General features: G+C 40.0%; 1 protein-coding gene across 2 annotated transcripts in view; it reads left to right on the forward strand.

The window, feature by feature from the left end:
* The first annotated feature begins 194 nt into the window (after positions 1-194).
* Positions 195-17574, forward strand: part of LOC126972379 (erythroid differentiation-related factor 1) — a 35090-nt gene continuing 17710 nt past the window's right edge. Inside the window, exons 1-9 of one of the 2 annotated variants that reach the window (XM_050819075.1) lie at positions 195-348; positions 3104-3285; positions 5153-5261; positions 10382-10519; positions 12186-12321; positions 13060-13251; positions 14039-14255; positions 14919-15205; positions 16991-17148. In XM_050819075.1, coding sequence (XP_050675032.1) covers positions 307-348; positions 3104-3285; positions 5153-5261; positions 10382-10519; positions 12186-12321; positions 13060-13251; positions 14039-14255; positions 14919-15205; positions 16991-17148 — 1461 coding nt within the window. In that variant the 5' untranslated portion in view covers positions 195-306. Of the gene's footprint in view, positions 349-3103; positions 3286-5152; positions 5262-10381; positions 10520-12185; positions 12322-13059; positions 13252-14038; positions 14256-14918; positions 15206-16990; positions 17149-17574 lie in introns of those variants that run through there. The other variant, XM_050819074.1, reaches the window with a different exon arrangement.

Raw genomic sequence — 17574 nt, forward strand, 5'->3', positions numbered from 1 at the left:
GGCACGGCCGATGCGGAAAGGATATTGACATTACAAGCCTTTTCAACCCTTTCTATTTCAGAGCTCGAGCTGTCTAATTGTCATTTGTCTCCTGTCTGCACTCGCCACTCTCCCTCCTGTCATAGAAGTATTATTATTCTGTGGCTGTCATATTGACAGTTGACATATTATCGTTTGTGATTGTTATTTACAAATTTGAATGTTCGTACTTCGCATAATAAGTAAAATAATATTTTTGTTACTTTGAGCAAATAATTTAAAACTTTGAAGATACGCAATCGATCGATTTTTCTTAGTAAGTAAGCAATGGAACAACAGGAAAATGATCACGACCATAAGACCAATAAGGTAACCTATAATTAAATATCCTAGTTGCAACTGTTGATTCTTTAGTATTTTTAAGATATATTATATTTTAAGCAACTATTTAAATACAAGACACATATTCAAAATTCTTAAAAATAAATGATTAATAAAGGCCTTTTATAAAACTTTCTTTTTTTAGCTATTAACAACAAAATGTGTATTCATCAGTCACCAATTAAATGCTCTAATCTACCTATCATAATTTTAAATTACATATTTAATTGTAGAGTGTCCAAGGCATTGGTTAGGTTAAGTGAGTGTGCATAAATTTTTCACACTATTTATATTTTGAGCCACATTTTTTATGTAAGTTATGGACAAACAACCATATGAGTTATCCCAAGGTAAGTTATCACCCACATCCACAATCTCATGAAACACTAGAGGAGTAACAGTGTTAAGGTAGGTGCACATACTATTTATGAAGATAATTATGTCACATCATCCTGAAAACATTGCATGGGGAAGAAGCTCATTCCACAGTAAGGTTGTACATGATAGAAATTTCATGAAAACTACACACGCTAGAAGAATACTCCAAATGGTGAATATGTTATCCAAGGTTGTGTGATGTCGTAACACAAAGGTGAAATTTGGTCCAACAGTAACACTCTCTGTGATGTGAACATTAATATGATGTGCAATACAAAAATCTATATAACACATACCTAGAGTGTTGGTAGGGCTAATGCTACCTACCATGCCTACCACATACCATTTTATTTCGTTTTTTTTTTTTAATTTAATGTGTTTATTCAATGCTGTGAAGGTGAAGGAAAATATAGTGAGTAAACCTAAACCCACCTGTAGGTTGGTTTATTCAAATGTTGCATGTAAAATTGGTTGCCACTAACTGGGCTTACAAATAATTATTTTTATGGAAGCTGAGGACAAACTAGCATATGTGTCACCTGATGTTAAGTGATCACCACCATTCTATTGATACACCAGAGGAATCACAGGAACGTTGCCAGTGCTTAAGTTAAGCTTAAATACATGCTTTTTTTAAAGTCCCCATGTTATATTGTCCCCAAAAACACCACACAAGGAAGCTCATTCCACATCTTTGTAATATGTGGAAGACAGTTCCTTGAAAGCCAGCATCGCCACACATCCAGATGGTGGGGATGATATCATTATTTGTGGCGTGTTGTGTGATGGTAAAATTTGGTGGCAGGAATAATGTGAAACAGCTCTTCAGAACACTCGCAGTGATAAATGTGGTAGAACACACACAAAGAAGTGACATCTCTATGTAACATCAAGTGATCTAGCCATTCATAGAGCACTGGGTCCTTGTTAATTCGAGCAGCTCTACGTGGTCAAGAGGTTCGAGCAGATACAGACCAGAAAGTACATCAATACTCCACTCGCTAGAATGTGGGCTGGCTTGAAGTATTTACTTTCTCTACTTATGACGCCCAGCTTTTTCGAAGCCAATTTGACTTTGCCATCCAGTTGACCACTAAATTGGCAATCACTCGAGATTTCTTCAAGGCTTTAAGGGAAGTGTTGTCGTGATACGACAAATGGAGTTTTTTTCGTTGCCACATTTCGCGTCCTTCTCAATAGAAGACACAAGTTTCTCCCGGCACTGGTTGACGATTTCCCGAGAGAGACCTGCATGGCTCGTGTATACGGCATCACTAGTGCTGTCATCTGCATAGAAATGTATGTTGGAGGTGTCCAACATATCATTGATATGCAGAAGACATCCGACCCGCTCGAGATTCTTACTGTCCAACGAAAACAGAGCTTGCCTAACAGTTTTCTGTGTGAACTGTACTTCAGGTATAGATCTCTGGGACCATGGGATGGTCGGCGGTGTTTTTCCGTTGTCGTCAAGAGTCGGGTTGGAGGCAAAAAGAGTACAGTGATGATCAGCTTTCTCTATTGTTGTATTTGCCAGGGTGTTATGCCTCATGTGCAGCTGTGGCAGGAATGGCTGGTTGACCATACCAAGAGCAGCATTTGACAGCGTCCAAAACTTGTGTTTGCAGTCAGGTAACTAGAAAGGTGGTTGCCGATTTTGGCCGGCTGGGGTTTACCACGGCTGGAACCTAGGCTGGGCTTACAATTCTAACTGGACTTTCAAAGGCTTGAACCCAGCCTGTCATTTAATTAGTGTTAAATTTGCGGAAAAAGCCCATGAATTCCTATATTGTATCTATTTATTATTATAACCTATATTTAACACATTATGGGTATAGTATTTATTTATTTAAGATTACCTACAGAAACTACAACATACATTCCACTATAATTACAACATACTTAAAAAAATGATAATTGCGATTCTACTTACAGGCAATCGGACATGCATGAAACATAATTTTATGACGATTATTTGTCGGCTATAAAATAATAACAAATTATATAAATCTAACAAATATTTTACATTTACTTCTACACATATAAGAAGAAAAATATATAAGAACAAATTTAAATTAAATTAGTAAATAAAAAAAACACATACTTTGACGTTAATTGGCGGCTAGATACCTCCTAATAACGTATTATATAAATCTAAAACATATTCTACAACTATTTCTACACAAATAAAAAGAAAAGTACACTTAAAGAACAAATTTAAATTAAATTATTATTTAAAAAATTAGAAAGCCTACGCCTAAATTCATTTTCAGAATAAAAATATTAAACTTCTTCATTTGTGAATACTTTTTGCAAATAACAATATTCGACTTTGATTATGAGTACCCTAAAACAATTATTCCAGGAGCGAAGTCCATCCCCAGGTGTTAAGTCAACTGCAGTTGTTAAGTATACAGCATTTCAAACCCCAGTTGGCTATGCTCGGCTGCAGTGCAACACGGATCTCAACCTGCCCCCCACAAACTGGGGTGGGATAGATAGTTATGGTCTCAAACAGATACTTACAGGGGGAACTGGAATGTCAAGGTATGCTCATATTTTTTTTTATGGAATAGGAGGACAAACGAGCGTACGGGTGTCAACCTGGTGTTAAGTGATCACCGCCACCCATATTCTCTTGCAACACCAGAAGAGTCACAGGAGCGTTGCCGGCCCTTAAGGAAGGTTTACGCGCTTTTTATAAAGGTACCCATGTCGTATCGTCCCGCAAACACCGCACAAGGAAGCTCATGCCACAACTTTATAGTATGTGGAAGAAAGCTAAGGAGCTTCAAGGGAAAACCGCACTGTCCAATCCAGATGGTGGGTATATAATTGCGAAATTTTAAGGACGATTTTTCACATTCATTTAGTTTATAATTTTTGTCACAGTGTTGCTTTGTCAATTATTATCAGAATAGATACTTACTATAATTGCTCATGGCAGAAGAAAATATTCTTTAAGGTTATTTCCATTGTGAATGAGAAAAAGTAAAAAGACATCCATGACATTCACCTGTTAGTAATTCATGCAAGTTATGTGTGTCAATTTGAGAAGATTAATTTAAGATGGTAAATGTTGATGTCACCCAGTAATCTCACTAGCTATGGTGACCTTTAAAACGGAAACACAACAGTACATTATATATTTGTTTCACGACAGAAAAAGGTGGTAAATTCACAAAGCTGGCATCTTGTTCGAAAAAGCCGTCCACTGGTGACTTATTTTGTTTGTTGTATTGATTATGACCTTAAACATTCCCCATTTTTCTTCATCTTCTTCTTCATACGGGCGCTTTCCGCAACTCGTCGTCATATGCGCCTATCGTGCTCCTCCAAGAAGTCACCCACCTTCTTAACGTCTCGGAAGACTTCCCGAAGCGCGTGGTGACCCCAGGTGCTTTGCCCTGTAGTTTGCCACCTCACTGCATTCCAGCAGGACGTGAGCGGCTGTTTCCTCTGCCCCCAGGCAGCCTCTGCATAGAGGGCTGTCCGTGACACTTATATTAAAAAGATGCCTGTTAAAATTGCCGTGACCTGTGGCCGCACATAATATTAATCTTAGTCGACACCGATTAAGTTGTAAGATTTCCCTGGTAAAACGCAAGTCGGCGCAAGGTTAAGCTGCTTTGGCTTGCCTGCACTCCTCAAGGCTATCCCAGTTCAGTACAGTACATTCCCCATCATCAAGGATATGTTCTGAGTACAATCGATTTTCCGCGTCCATAAAATATTTTTATATTTTTCACCTACAAGTCTGAAATAAAAACTAACCACACATTTCTGTTCGTAAATAATAATATGTTTGTTGATATTCATACAAAAAATTACTTCTTTTTATTATATCTATTATTTTTAATAATTTGCTTCAAATCCTTGTCAAATTTGTAGGTCGAACTTTATAATGTATTTAAATTAATATCTTGCAATGAGAGTGTAACCAGTAACTGGCTTTAACCAGTAACAGTATACCAGATTATGTACCTTTAAGACCATAATTATTTTAATGTTTTGTATGTAATGCTGTTAGTGTGAAAATTAATAAATTATGATATTACTGGACTTGCATTTTTCTTATATAATAGAGGAACAGAGTTATAGCTTATCACTTCGAATGTTAAATTAAAAAATCTTTTCGAAAAAATAAGCCTTACACCCTTAAACACGAAATTCAGGCCTTTTTTATTTTTAAATTGCTTTATAATAATATTTATATTTAAATATCGCCAAGGTGTGGTATCATTTTTGTTTTAAATTAAAAAAAAAGAATATTCGTAAAATTAATATATAACTACCGCCATAATTTTTGTCATTTGATAAAATCAAAAACTTCTATGTTTTATTGTTTTGGATTTATTGGAAATGTGTTGAGCATTTGTTGTTTCCATATTTGACTTCAGTAGTGTTAATATAGTTTCAGAATGGCCCACATGTTCCCAGACTGTGTGGGCGAGGTTGATGTCATTTCTGATGCCGAGTGTATCAAGAAACTACTCAAGTTACCATATCAGCCCAATGGAACTGTAAGTTTAATAATTTGTTAATCTTGACTTACATAACTTTGATACAGATTGTGAACAATATTAACAATTTTCTTACTCACAGTGACTAATAAAATCTTGTGGATGTAACAGTTTTGTGGCAATAAAGTTAAAATACAGTGTTTTGGCTGTTTTTAATGTTGTTTAGGAGTATTTATATCTGTTTCACTATTCAAATTTTATGAAATTTTGGTGGTTGGTGGCGTGGTTGTCTTCATTGCTAAGGTATTATACAGGTTATTGTTTTACCACACAAAAGTTTTTTAACAATATTATTCTGCATTTTTTTATGCAAGAGGAGGACAAACGAGTGTACGGGTTACCTGATGTTCATCGCCGCTCACACTCTCTTGTAACACCATAGGTATCACAGAGTCTTTAAAGATAAGTCTTTTTTCGCCCTGTGCTGCCCCGGAGCGTAAAAAGAATAGGGTAGCCCCAGGTCCAAGGGTGTCCTAAGAGGCAACTACGGGCTTTTTGAAAGTGGGAGAGTCACGCTGCCGTCTTATGACGTCACAATCAGGCCAGCACAATCGGGCCAGACTCGTCCGGGTTACTTACCACACTCGCACAGAATACCGGCGTGAAGTAGCGGCCTAGTGCCGGTATGTTTCGCATAGGTTAGTGTCGAGGACCGGAGGCCATTCCCCCCCCCCCCCCCCGTGAAGACGTGCTTGCTCAGATCCCCTCCGCTGAAATCGTAGTCTTGGGTGATTTCAACGGGCACAATGCCGAATGGCTTGGATCACGTACTACAGACCACGCATAGCCACGCAGGCGATCTGTGCATAATTTTGCATTGGCGTATGGTCTGTCCCAATTGGTTGAGTCGCCAAAGCGGCCCCCGGATGTGGATAGCCACATGCCGTCCTTATTGGATCTTCTGCTGACTACACATCCCGATGGTTACCAGGTCTCTGTCGACGACCCTCTTGGAACGTCCGACCATTGCCTGGTCAGGAGTGTAGTGCCTATCCGACGCCAACGTCGCAGACCACCAGCGACCCGCCGCGTATGGCACTACAAGTCAGCAGATTGGGATAGGATGCGTTCCTATTTGCATCCTACCCTTGGGGCAGGGTTTGTTTCCCTTCGGATGATCCTAGTGCCTGCGCCGTTGCAGTAGCCGATGTGATACTGCAGGGCATGGATATTTTTATACCAAGCTCTGTAGTACCATCGGTGGCAGATCACAGCCCTGGTTCGATGCGTCAGTTAAAGCAGCATCTGACTGCAAAAAACGGGCGTATCGAACTTGGGTTGCGGTGCTGGGCTCAAAGGATCCGAACTGCAAAGTTTTGAAGAGGAAATATAACCGTGCCTCCAGATTTTTTAAGCGGCAAATCGCCCGTGCGAAATCGTTGCACGTCATCAAAATTGGCGAGCAGCTTTCCAGCTACCCGACCGGGACACGCAAGTTCTGGTCGTTGTCGAAAGCTGCTCTTGGTAACTTTAACCAGCCGTCCATGCCGCCTTTGCACATAAGGAATGACACCCTGGCCCATACGGCAAAAGAGAAAGCCGAACTCCTGTGCACTCTTTTTGCCTCCAACTCGACTCTTGACGACAACGGAAAAACACCGCCGACCATCCCGCGATGTCAGAGCTCCATGCCTGAAGTACAGTTCCGACAGAAGACTGTTAGGCGAACTCTGTTTTCGTTGGACGTCAGGAAGTCGAGCGGGCCGGATGGCATTTCTCCAATCGTGCTTAGAACGTGTGCCCCTGAGTTGACGCCGGTGCTAACGCGTTTATTCCGGAACTCTTATTCAAAAGGCGTAGTCCCTGATTCATGGAAGTCAGCCCTTGTCCATCCGATCCCAAAAAAAGGAGACAGTTCGGATCCGGCAAACTACAGGCCTATTGCAATTACCTCCCTACTCTCCAAAATCATGGAGAGCATAATTAACCGCCAGCTCTTGGTATACCTTGAGGGTCACCAGTTGATCAACGACCGGCAGTACGGCTTTCGCCATGGTCGGTCGACTGGCGATCTTCTGGTATACCTAACACATAGATGGGCGGCGGCTATTGAAAGCAAGGGGGAAGGCCTGGCAGGTGGTCTGGATATAGCGAAGGCCTTTGATCGTGTATGGCACAAGGCGCTCCTCGCAAAACTTCCATCATTAGGGCTTCCCGAGAGCTTATGCTAGTGGACCTCCAGCTTCCTCACTGGGCACAGCATACAGGTCGTTGTCGACGGTTATTGCTCGAATCCCAAGCCCGTGAACGCTGGAGTGCCGAAACAGCGTGTGCTATCTCCCACGCTGTTTCTTCTGCATATCAATGATATGTTGGACACCGCCAACATGCATTGCTATGCAGACGACAGCACTGGTGATGCCGTATACACGGGCCATGCAGGTCTCTCTCGGGAAAACGTCGAGCAGTGCCGGGAGAAACTTGTGTCTTCTATCGAGTCCTCTCTCGAGAAGGTCGCGGAATGGGGTAAGTTGAACCTTGTCCAATTAAACCCCCAGAAGATTCAAGTTTGCGTGTTTACCACTAAAAAAACCCCATTTGCCGTATCACGCTCTCCGAGAATACTTCCCTGAAAGCCTCGCCTAGTATCGGAATACTGGGTCTCGAAATCTCGAGCGATTGCCAATTCCGTGGCCATCTGGAGGGCAAAGCCAAATTGGCTTCGATGAAACTGGGCGTCATAAATAGAGCACGGCAATACTTCAAGCCGGCCCACATTCTAGCGCTCTACAAAGCGCAGGTCCGGCCTCACATGGAGTATTGCTGTCATCTCTGGTCTGGCGCACCCCAGTCAGCTCGATCCATTTGACCGCGTGCAACGCAGAGCAGCTCGAATTGTCGGTAACCTAGCGCTCTGTGAACGGCTGGATAACTTGGCGTTGCGTAGAGACGTCGCTTCATTGTGTGTCTTCTACCGCATTTATCACGGGGAGTGTTCTGAAGAGCTGTTCAACCTGATTCCTGCCGCCGAATTTCACCTTCGCACGACACGCCACAAGTTACGATATCATCCCCACCATCTGGATGTGTGGCGGTCCTCCACAGTGCGGTTTTCAAGGAGCTTTCTTCCTCGCACTACGAAGCTGTGGAATGAGCTTCCTTGTGCGGTGTTTCCGGGACGATACGACCTTCAAGAAAAGCGCGTACACCTTCCTTAAAGGCCAGCAACGCTCCTGTGATTCGTCTGGTGTTGCAAGAGAGTGTGGGCGGCGGTGATCACTTAACACCAGATGACCCGTACGCTCGTTTGTCCTCCTATTCCATAAAAAAAAGATAAGGATATACATTTATTTCAACGAAAGACTTACTATCTCGTGTTTTAAAATTCAAATATTTTTATTCAAAGTAGGATTTAAAATCACTTAATGAACGTCAAAAATTACCACTTTTTAGTAGGCATTACGTGTTTCTATTTTGCTCCTGGTATTAATACACTCTTTAGCAAAAAAAAACGGGCACCTAGGTAAATAATCTGTTTCACTGGCATCTTCAGATTATTTCATAATTCTAAGTAGATTGTATTATCATAATACTTTGAATAAATAAGCAAAAAAAAGTTTCAGTCAATTTCGTCAGTACATTTCGATGGACTTAATGAAAAACGATCCCAGAATCTAAACAGTTATTCGCTTATCTGTTCATTAAATAAAAAAGAAAACTAAATACATAAGTTTTATAACATAAAAATTAAAAGTTTAACATCGAGTGTGGCTCTCTCTTAAAATGACAGCTTGTATTCGTCTGGGCATGCTAGCGATGCTATTCTTAATTCTTATGGAATATGCTCCCACTGCGCAGCAATTACATTCCTTAGCTCCCTGATGTTTTGCGGAGCGGGCTGCACCGATCTTACTCTTCATTTTAGAACATCCCAAATGTGCTCCACGGGATTGATGTCGGGACTTCGAAGTGGCCAATCCAAACGATGAATCTCTTTTGAACATACGCTTCCACATCGCCAGAACAGTGAGCGCGAGCGTTATCGTCCATAAAAATAAAATTTTCTTCAAGAACTGTTAATGCAGGTTGTACGTAAATAATTTGGACTTCTGATATGTACCGGTGTGCATTCAAATTGTCGTTTTCTATGAAGACTAACTCCGTACGGTCCAATACATTATTCACTGCCCAAAATATGACTGAGCCTCCCACCATAAGGGGTTATACATTATTCACTGCCCAAAATATAACTGAGCCTCCCACCATAAGGGGTTATTTCTTCAAAGCAAATTTCTGAGAAACGTCCCCCTTGCCTTGGCCACCATATAGTGATATTCTGGCTTCATCCGAGAATAATACTCTACCCTAGTCCCCTTTAGTCCACGTCGCACAATTTCGAGCGAAGCTAAGTCTAGCAACTCTGTGCTCGCGGAGTAATTTAGGGACACGACTGCATATATTGGCAGCGAGAAGCCTCCTCCTGACAGTCTATGAGCTGGTTTTGCACACATTTGCGATTTCTCAATGCCTGGTTCACCAGGAAGCGGTCATTTCGAGCTTCTGTGCATGATTTTCTTCCAGACCCAGACCTTCTGCTGACGGAACCAGTCTCTGGATATCATTGCCAAGTCCTCTAGACGTTCGAACGACTCACATTTAGCCTCGGATACATAACATTGACTACACTCTTCCTCAAGTAGCGCTATAATTTTGCTCGCTGTTATCGTTCTATCAACCATTTTATAGATGGCTAAATAATGGTATGAAGACTTAAAAATATCAAGGAAATAGGACAATCAGACAATAATTATATTAAAATGATTCAGAGTTAATACGAACTATCACAGATACCCTCCACGATACGCAAATAACTGCAATTTTTGTTAAAGTCCGACTATTTGAATTTGGAATAAACTTTTTTATGCACCACAACAAATGTGCCAGTAATATTGTCAATGGTTTTCTAATGGGACGGAAAAAATTAAAACCGCTCGTTTTTTTTTTGCGAATAAATTTATTATTATTATCACCTTTATGGATAATCTATTGATGTGCTAGTAAATATATAATCAATATTCTGTATATCTCTTTAAATTTTTCTTAAATTAATGATTCTCTAAGATCCATGTGAAGACCATTTGTTAATAATACTTTATGAAAGATGATAATGAACTCTTCAGGTCAGCATGATGGTGCATAGAGTTGAGAATACGTTACTCCTGGATGACTTTGATGTATATAACTATCTGATGAAGTCGGAGTGGACCTGGCTGAAGGATTTCTTCTATGAGAATATATTTAAGACAATGTCTGAAAAGGTGAGTTATTATATCTCAATTCATTCTAAACGGCTTCAATTTTAATGTTGGCATGTAATCATAATTCTAAATGAAATCATTCATAATGCCTGATTACAAAATATATGAATGAATCGCAAAATTATTCAAAAATGTATCATTATACTAAATATTCTTGAGTGGGGTTGAATTTTGAAATTGAATATTTTCTCGGAAACGAAACTCTTAAAATTGTAATGTCCAACTGTGTGACAATTTAAAATTATTTTTAACCGACTTCAAAAAAGGAGTCGGTGTCATCCAAGATAGGTTTGTAACTACATAGTTATAGGTGAGATGTGCTTGAGTCGTGAGGAGGCGAGAGGCGAGAGCGGGTCGTGGCGGAAGGACACCGACTCCAAAAATAACAATAGTCGTAACTAGACTTAGATTTATTAATTAGATAATATTAATAAGATAAAAAATACGCAATTATTTTAATACTTTTTAGTGCATATTATATCTATTGTTATGGAATAGTGTTTATGAAGTCGGTTGTTTTTTTGTTATTTTTTTTTATTAAAAAGAATGTCGAAACTGCGCACCTAGTCTTTGACCTTTTCTTTGTGTTTGTTGAAATATCTGTATTGGTGTTGCCAACCCAACACGATCAAGCTAATAAATATTACCTACATTATTATGATTGCTATGGTTAATCTTAATGGTGCATAAATATATTACTCAAAGCGCTTTGCACGGCGGAACACAGGAAGTGTACCAGTCGTGGTATTGGCTCCGCTCCCGACTTCACTACTTACGCTTAAAACAGTGGCCGTTGGGTTTTTTGTATGTTCTTCTCACGTACTCAACTTTTTCCGATCATATAGTAGATTCAGTAATTTAAAAGAAATATTTATAGTGACGATTCAAGAGCGCTTTATTTAAGCCTAATTGAATAAAGTTTATTTGACTTTGATTTTGAACAGCGAACAATCCTAGACCAGTTGAAACCACATTGCAGAGCGTAACAATGCAGATGAAACCCCGTTACATATCCTCTCTAAATGTGGTCCATGCGTAAACGTAGCATCTCTTTGGGAAGTCCAATTATTCAACCATTTGAGATACGCATATCTTATCACACTAGATCACATTGGTCACGGTGAAACAGGGCTGCACTGAACTGTACCAAAGCCACTTGAGGTCCGGTATCCACCAGAGCGGAGAGGAGATATTTATATTATAGAGACTATAATTGTCAGGTATATACAATCGGATCCGCTCATTATGAGTATCAGGGGTATTTATTAAGCCCCGGCTAACTTTAAGCAAGGTAGTTGCTTGGTTGAGAGCCCGTCTGGTTTCTAGACTGTTGTATCCGAGGCAACCGATGAGATACGCCGTCGGGTACAAATACGGGTAGTAACCCAGATTCCGCTTATACAGGAAACGTAAAAATATCTTTTGATAACCAATCAGATTTTGTTATTTCCACATCTCTCCTCTTAGCTTAGGTGAAAATTCATCATACGCGCTTCCTTCTTCTTGCGGACACCCGAAAGCGTTATTTGATTGACGGACCTGACTTAGACATCACTTGACTGATTGGATCTCTCACAGCTCACATGTCCTCTCCGCTTGGTGGAAATAACCGGGCCTGACACACCATAACCATAATCGTCAATAACTTGCATGTTTGTCGCGACAGGAGCGAATGTCTCTGACAGCGGCCGGAAGTCCCAGTTCTGCCTTGCAGCTGACCAACAAGTTCCTGTCGCACAGTGTGCTGGAACGCGCTGAGCCCGCACCATCCGTTGTACCTCACACTCCTGTGTGCCTCACCGGTTAGTGGCCTTCAAATTCTACATTCAAAAAACAAGCACATAAAAAACAGCTCATGCGGACAGCAAATATTTTTTAATGGAACTGGGAGAAAAACGAGTGTACGAGCCACCTGATGGTGGGTGATCACCGTCACCCATGCTTTCTTGCCTTCTTGTATTTAGTAAGGCCAACGAGACTAGATAAATATTGTAAACAAAGGTTCAGGGCTTCAAAATATACTTATACAAATTATGGATTCTCTATTCTAATCGCTGTCGTCTGTATTAGACAATGATGATTAGTCGGAAGTGTCCGAAACAGCCATATTTATGACAATATAACTCAGTATAATGTGACTCTGAAACGGTCTGTTTGTTTATATTCTTTATCTAGTCTCGTTGGCCTTAGTATAGATATACTCGCTGTTTTTGATGTTCGTATCGGCCTGGAAACACCGCGCAATAAAGATCATTCCACAGTTTCATTGTACGTGGCAGGCCTTGAAAACCGCACTGTGGACACACGCCAGACGCGATGACAATTCTAGCACCTGTTTACTATTTGCAATCAATTAAGTGCAGCTGACACTGGGGTGCACCAAACCAAAGAAGATCTGTAAAAATATATCGCCCCTGGACCTGCGCCAAAATGTGGGCCGCCTTTAAATGTTGTTTCAACCTATTTATGATCTCCAGCTTCTTCGAAGCCAAATTGCCTTTATCACCCAGATAACCAATAATTGTTATTTTTATTCATAGGTCCATTTCTCCCGGAACCCGAACCTCGACCTGAAGAGCCTGCGGAAGCCAGCTACAACCGCAACGTGCTGTGGACCTTCGAGGATATCCACATGCTGGTGGGCAGCAACCTGCCCATCTTTGGCGACAAGGACCGGCCCTGTGTCAGTCTGAGACTGCGCGATGCCAACGAGCCCATCAATGTGTTGACAGGTGCATAAGTTTGTTTTATATAACAGTGATGCCATGATATCCCTGTGGGAAAATTCCACTGCCGCAGCGCCATTGTAGTGTCAATGTTGATGAATAGAATAGAAATATATTTATTTACCATAGGGAGTGTGATTGTGTGACTACCAAAATTCTGCGAATTCAAAACCAGATAGACTAGCTCTCCCCTTAAGCGGTGAAGTTAACATCGGATCCAACACTACAACTATGCATAAAAAAACAATTATAAAACTGTAATATTTTGTGATGAAATAGGAAAAAATTTAGGCAAACTACTGCACAGTACAATAGAACACACATTAATAAATAATTGTTTCCCAGACACCAGTTTTCATGATATTATTCCAAGAATATTAAGTTAAAACTTAACACATGTATCAAACTTAATAATATGGTTTAGAAATAGAGGAGACATGAACAAACGTGACCTTATCAAATTTGTTATGTTCACTAAATATTAATAAAATTGTATTGTTTACATTCCCGTACAGCAAAAGCCTGCCCCAAGCTGGCGAATTAAAATTTAAGGTCGTTTATGTAAATTGCTGTACCTACTTCATATAATATTATACAATTTTACGTGGCCTGCGCAGAACCAGACAAGAACCATGCATTATTATCTTCTATACAATCGGTGCTATCGTCAGCCTTTGTACCGCAGTTGTGTGCCTTGAAGGGTCTCTATCGAATAATTCTTCATTCATACTCTAAGAAGTTAAATTAAAATATTTTTTTTTAATGTTAAATTTTGTTGTTGCAATTTTTTCAGGCATAGATTATTGGCTCGACAACCTGATGTGTAATGTGCCTGAGGTGCTCATGTGTTACCACCTGGACGGCATAGTCCAGAGGTACGAGCCGATGAAGACCGAAGACCTTCCGAAGATGGAGAACTCTAAGTTCTCGCCCAAGGTTATCAGAAACGTGGCACAGAACATTCTGTCCTTTTTGAAGTCGAACGCGACTAAGGCTGGCCACACGTATTGGTGAGAATCAATCTGACATACTATAGATTTTTTACTGTCTAAGAATGTAATCTTTACCTAATATAATATCATGGCAGCTAACTCACTTAATTACTTACATTAACATCCCACATTTACACCCACACATACATCTGCCCTAAACAAGGCTCCATATCCTCTCGGTGGCCTACGTGCTCGCAGCATGCTTGACATCTTGCTGTCTTGCATTATCTGTTGTGAATTACCAGAGAGTAAAAAGCATGTGACATTGCTTGAACATATTCATCCTGATATTTCGCTATACAGCCTGTATCGCCAGTGCGATTTATTTTCCAATAGTTTTACATTTTACCATTGAGAAGCTCCTTTGCACAGGATGCCGGCTAGATTATGGGTACCACAACGGCACCTATTTCTGCCCTGAAGCAGTTATGTGTAAACATTACTGTGTTTCGGTCTGAAGGGTGTTGTAACTAGTTAAATTACTGGGACAACTGAGATTTAACATCTTACGTCTCAAGGTGACGAGCGCAATTGTAATGCCGCTCACAATTTTTGGGTTTTTCAAGAATCCTGAGCGGCACTACATTGTAATGGGCAGGGCGTATTAATTACCATCATCAGAACGTGCTCTCGACTCGTCCCTTATTTTCATTAAAAAAAATGAATCACTGTTACTTTCAGGCTATTCAAAGGCCCCCACGACGACGTAGTCAAACTATACGACCTGACCTCCCTGTGTCCTGACGCGATGGACAACCCGTTCACCACGCCAGTCGCCATGTTGCTGTACCGCGTGGCCAGGAACATGAGGCTCATGAACCGCAGCCGCCACGTGAGGCAGCTGCTGCAGCACGTGGTGGCTCTGCTGCAGCAGGAGAGATACCCGCAGCTGGTGGCTTCCTCGCACTACATGCTATCTGATTTGTACGTGCCGGCCACCACCAATCCGGCAGCACCGGGCTTTAAAGGTAACTTCATCTATTTTTGGGTTATACTTCTTTTGGCGAGTTAGGTAAAAATTATTAGAGTGGATTTTTACGATGCGTGCGCACACCGTCACGCAAATTCGACACCCTGACGCTAGTTGGTCAACTAGACCATTTGCATGATACTTCAGACAAACCGATACTTTATTTATGCATTAATTTAATACTTATTATTTTATTATGTAATATCTAAGATGTCGGATTACTTTAATCGTATTATAAATAAAATTTTATAAATAATAAAGATATTTGGGTTAATAGCGACACCTGTGGTGTGTTTTAATTAATTATTCGTATAAAATTCTTTGCTTATGTGAAGAACATTTTAATGATGTTAGGTTCTGAAGACGATACTTTTTCCAAGTATTGTGAATGCCACGAAATGTGATGAGAAAGTTGTTTCACTTACCTCATGATTTTTATATGAAGCGGCTGTTTCCCTTCGTTTAGATAGATAGGCGATTATGGCGCGCAACTGCCTGTCAAAGCGAATTATTTTACTTGTATTATTAGATTGCCTACAATTATGATGATTTGAGTGAATGCATAAGAAAGCTATTGAAACAAGCTATAAGACCATTCATAATAAACCAAATGAGGGTCACAACTCGGTCAGGGCATAGTGTGCCATACGGCACTTCCGATTTTAGAGTATCTGAAAAATCTAGTAACATATGGTGTCATATTTCATGTCGGGCCCACCGAACCTTAAGTGAAATAATGTCATATTCCGTTTTAATACGTAGACGCCGCGACGTCGCCTAGAATAGGCATCATTTAACCCTGACCTGCCTCTCGCATTCTGCTTAACGTATGAGCTTGAAATATTTGTAATTACCACAAGGATATCAAGTTCAGATGTAACGTTAATGACATGATAATTTATTAATTTATTTATTCTAAGAGATACATCAACAGTACAACACATGTAACTATCTCAGAAATTTAATTACTGATGTGAGTAACAATAACAGATGTAGGTACGCAACATTCATAGTTGTTGCTGTTACAATAAAATATTAATTACTTATTATAATATAAAATAATATTAGACAACAGTTAACGTTGTTTTAGACTTTATTTTATATAAGACAAACAAGGATAGGATATCATCCCCACCATCTGGATGTGTGGCGGTCCTCCACAGTGCGGTTTTATAGGAGCTTTCTTCCACGTACTACAAAGCTGTAGAATGAGCTTCCTTGTGCGGTGTTTCCGGGACGATACGACATGGGTACCTTCAAAAATAGCGCGTACACCTTCCTTAAAGGCCGGCAACGCTCTTGTGAGTCCTCTGGTGTTGCAAGAGAGCGTGGGCGGCGGTGATCACTTAACACCAGATGACCCGTACACTCGTTTGTCCTCCTATTCCATAAAAAAAAACATATTATTATGTATCTATCTTAATATATATAAATTACGTGACACGTTGTTTGTCTGCGATAGACTCCTAAACTAATGAACGGATTTAAATGAGGATTACTTTATGGAGTGCAGTTTAGTCCAACTTGAGACATAGGATAGTTTTTATTTCGATTTGGGACCTATAATTATTTTTATTTCCAATATTAGTTTTTTACGGACATATTTTCTGTAAGAGAATTTATTGACGCACGCTTTGACAGTTCTGCTGTGAAACATTTTCATTAACAACAAGGAGCATATTATGTTACGTTATTATCCACAGAACGAAGTCTGTTGGGTCAGCTAGTATATATATATAATATTGATTTTCAGTAACTTACGCACAGATAATATTTTTTTTAGACGAAAGCTCGGATTCCGACGAAGAGTCGGAGTTCGGTAACTACGCTGAGTTTCGCAAGGGAGACAGCGATAAGTGTAAGGGAGACCGCAGTGCTTGTGGAGACACCTGCGAGCAAGAGGGCAATACGGACGACAAGGATGAAACATTGCATCATAATGTTAGTATTTGCATCTAGGACAATAATTTTATTATATAATTAGGAAAACCAGCAGCTAGAAAAATTTAAATTATAGCCAGTATATTTATGCTAATATATAATAATACATAAAATAAATAATAATAATATATATTCCACCTCGTGGGCGGCGGTGATCACTTAACAACAGGTGAGCCGTACGCTCGTTTGTCCTCCTATTCCATAAAAAAAAATTACTATCGCACCTGGCAAACGTTGCATTGCTTCGTCAATTAATAAAAAATTTATGCAATAAAAAAAATTATTGGGGTATAAAAAGAGATTACCGTATCTTACCTACCAAAGATACGCATAAATTTCATAAAAATCGATCAAGCCGTTTCGGAAACAAGTAGAATATTGTGTCACGAAAATTTTATTTGTATACACTATAATATACAGCCAAAT

Source organism: Leptidea sinapis, chromosome 26 (genome assembly GCF_905404315.1).
Source record: "Leptidea sinapis chromosome 26, ilLepSina1.1, whole genome shotgun sequence".
Classification (NCBI taxonomy): Eukaryota; Metazoa; Arthropoda; class Insecta; order Lepidoptera; family Pieridae; genus Leptidea; species Leptidea sinapis.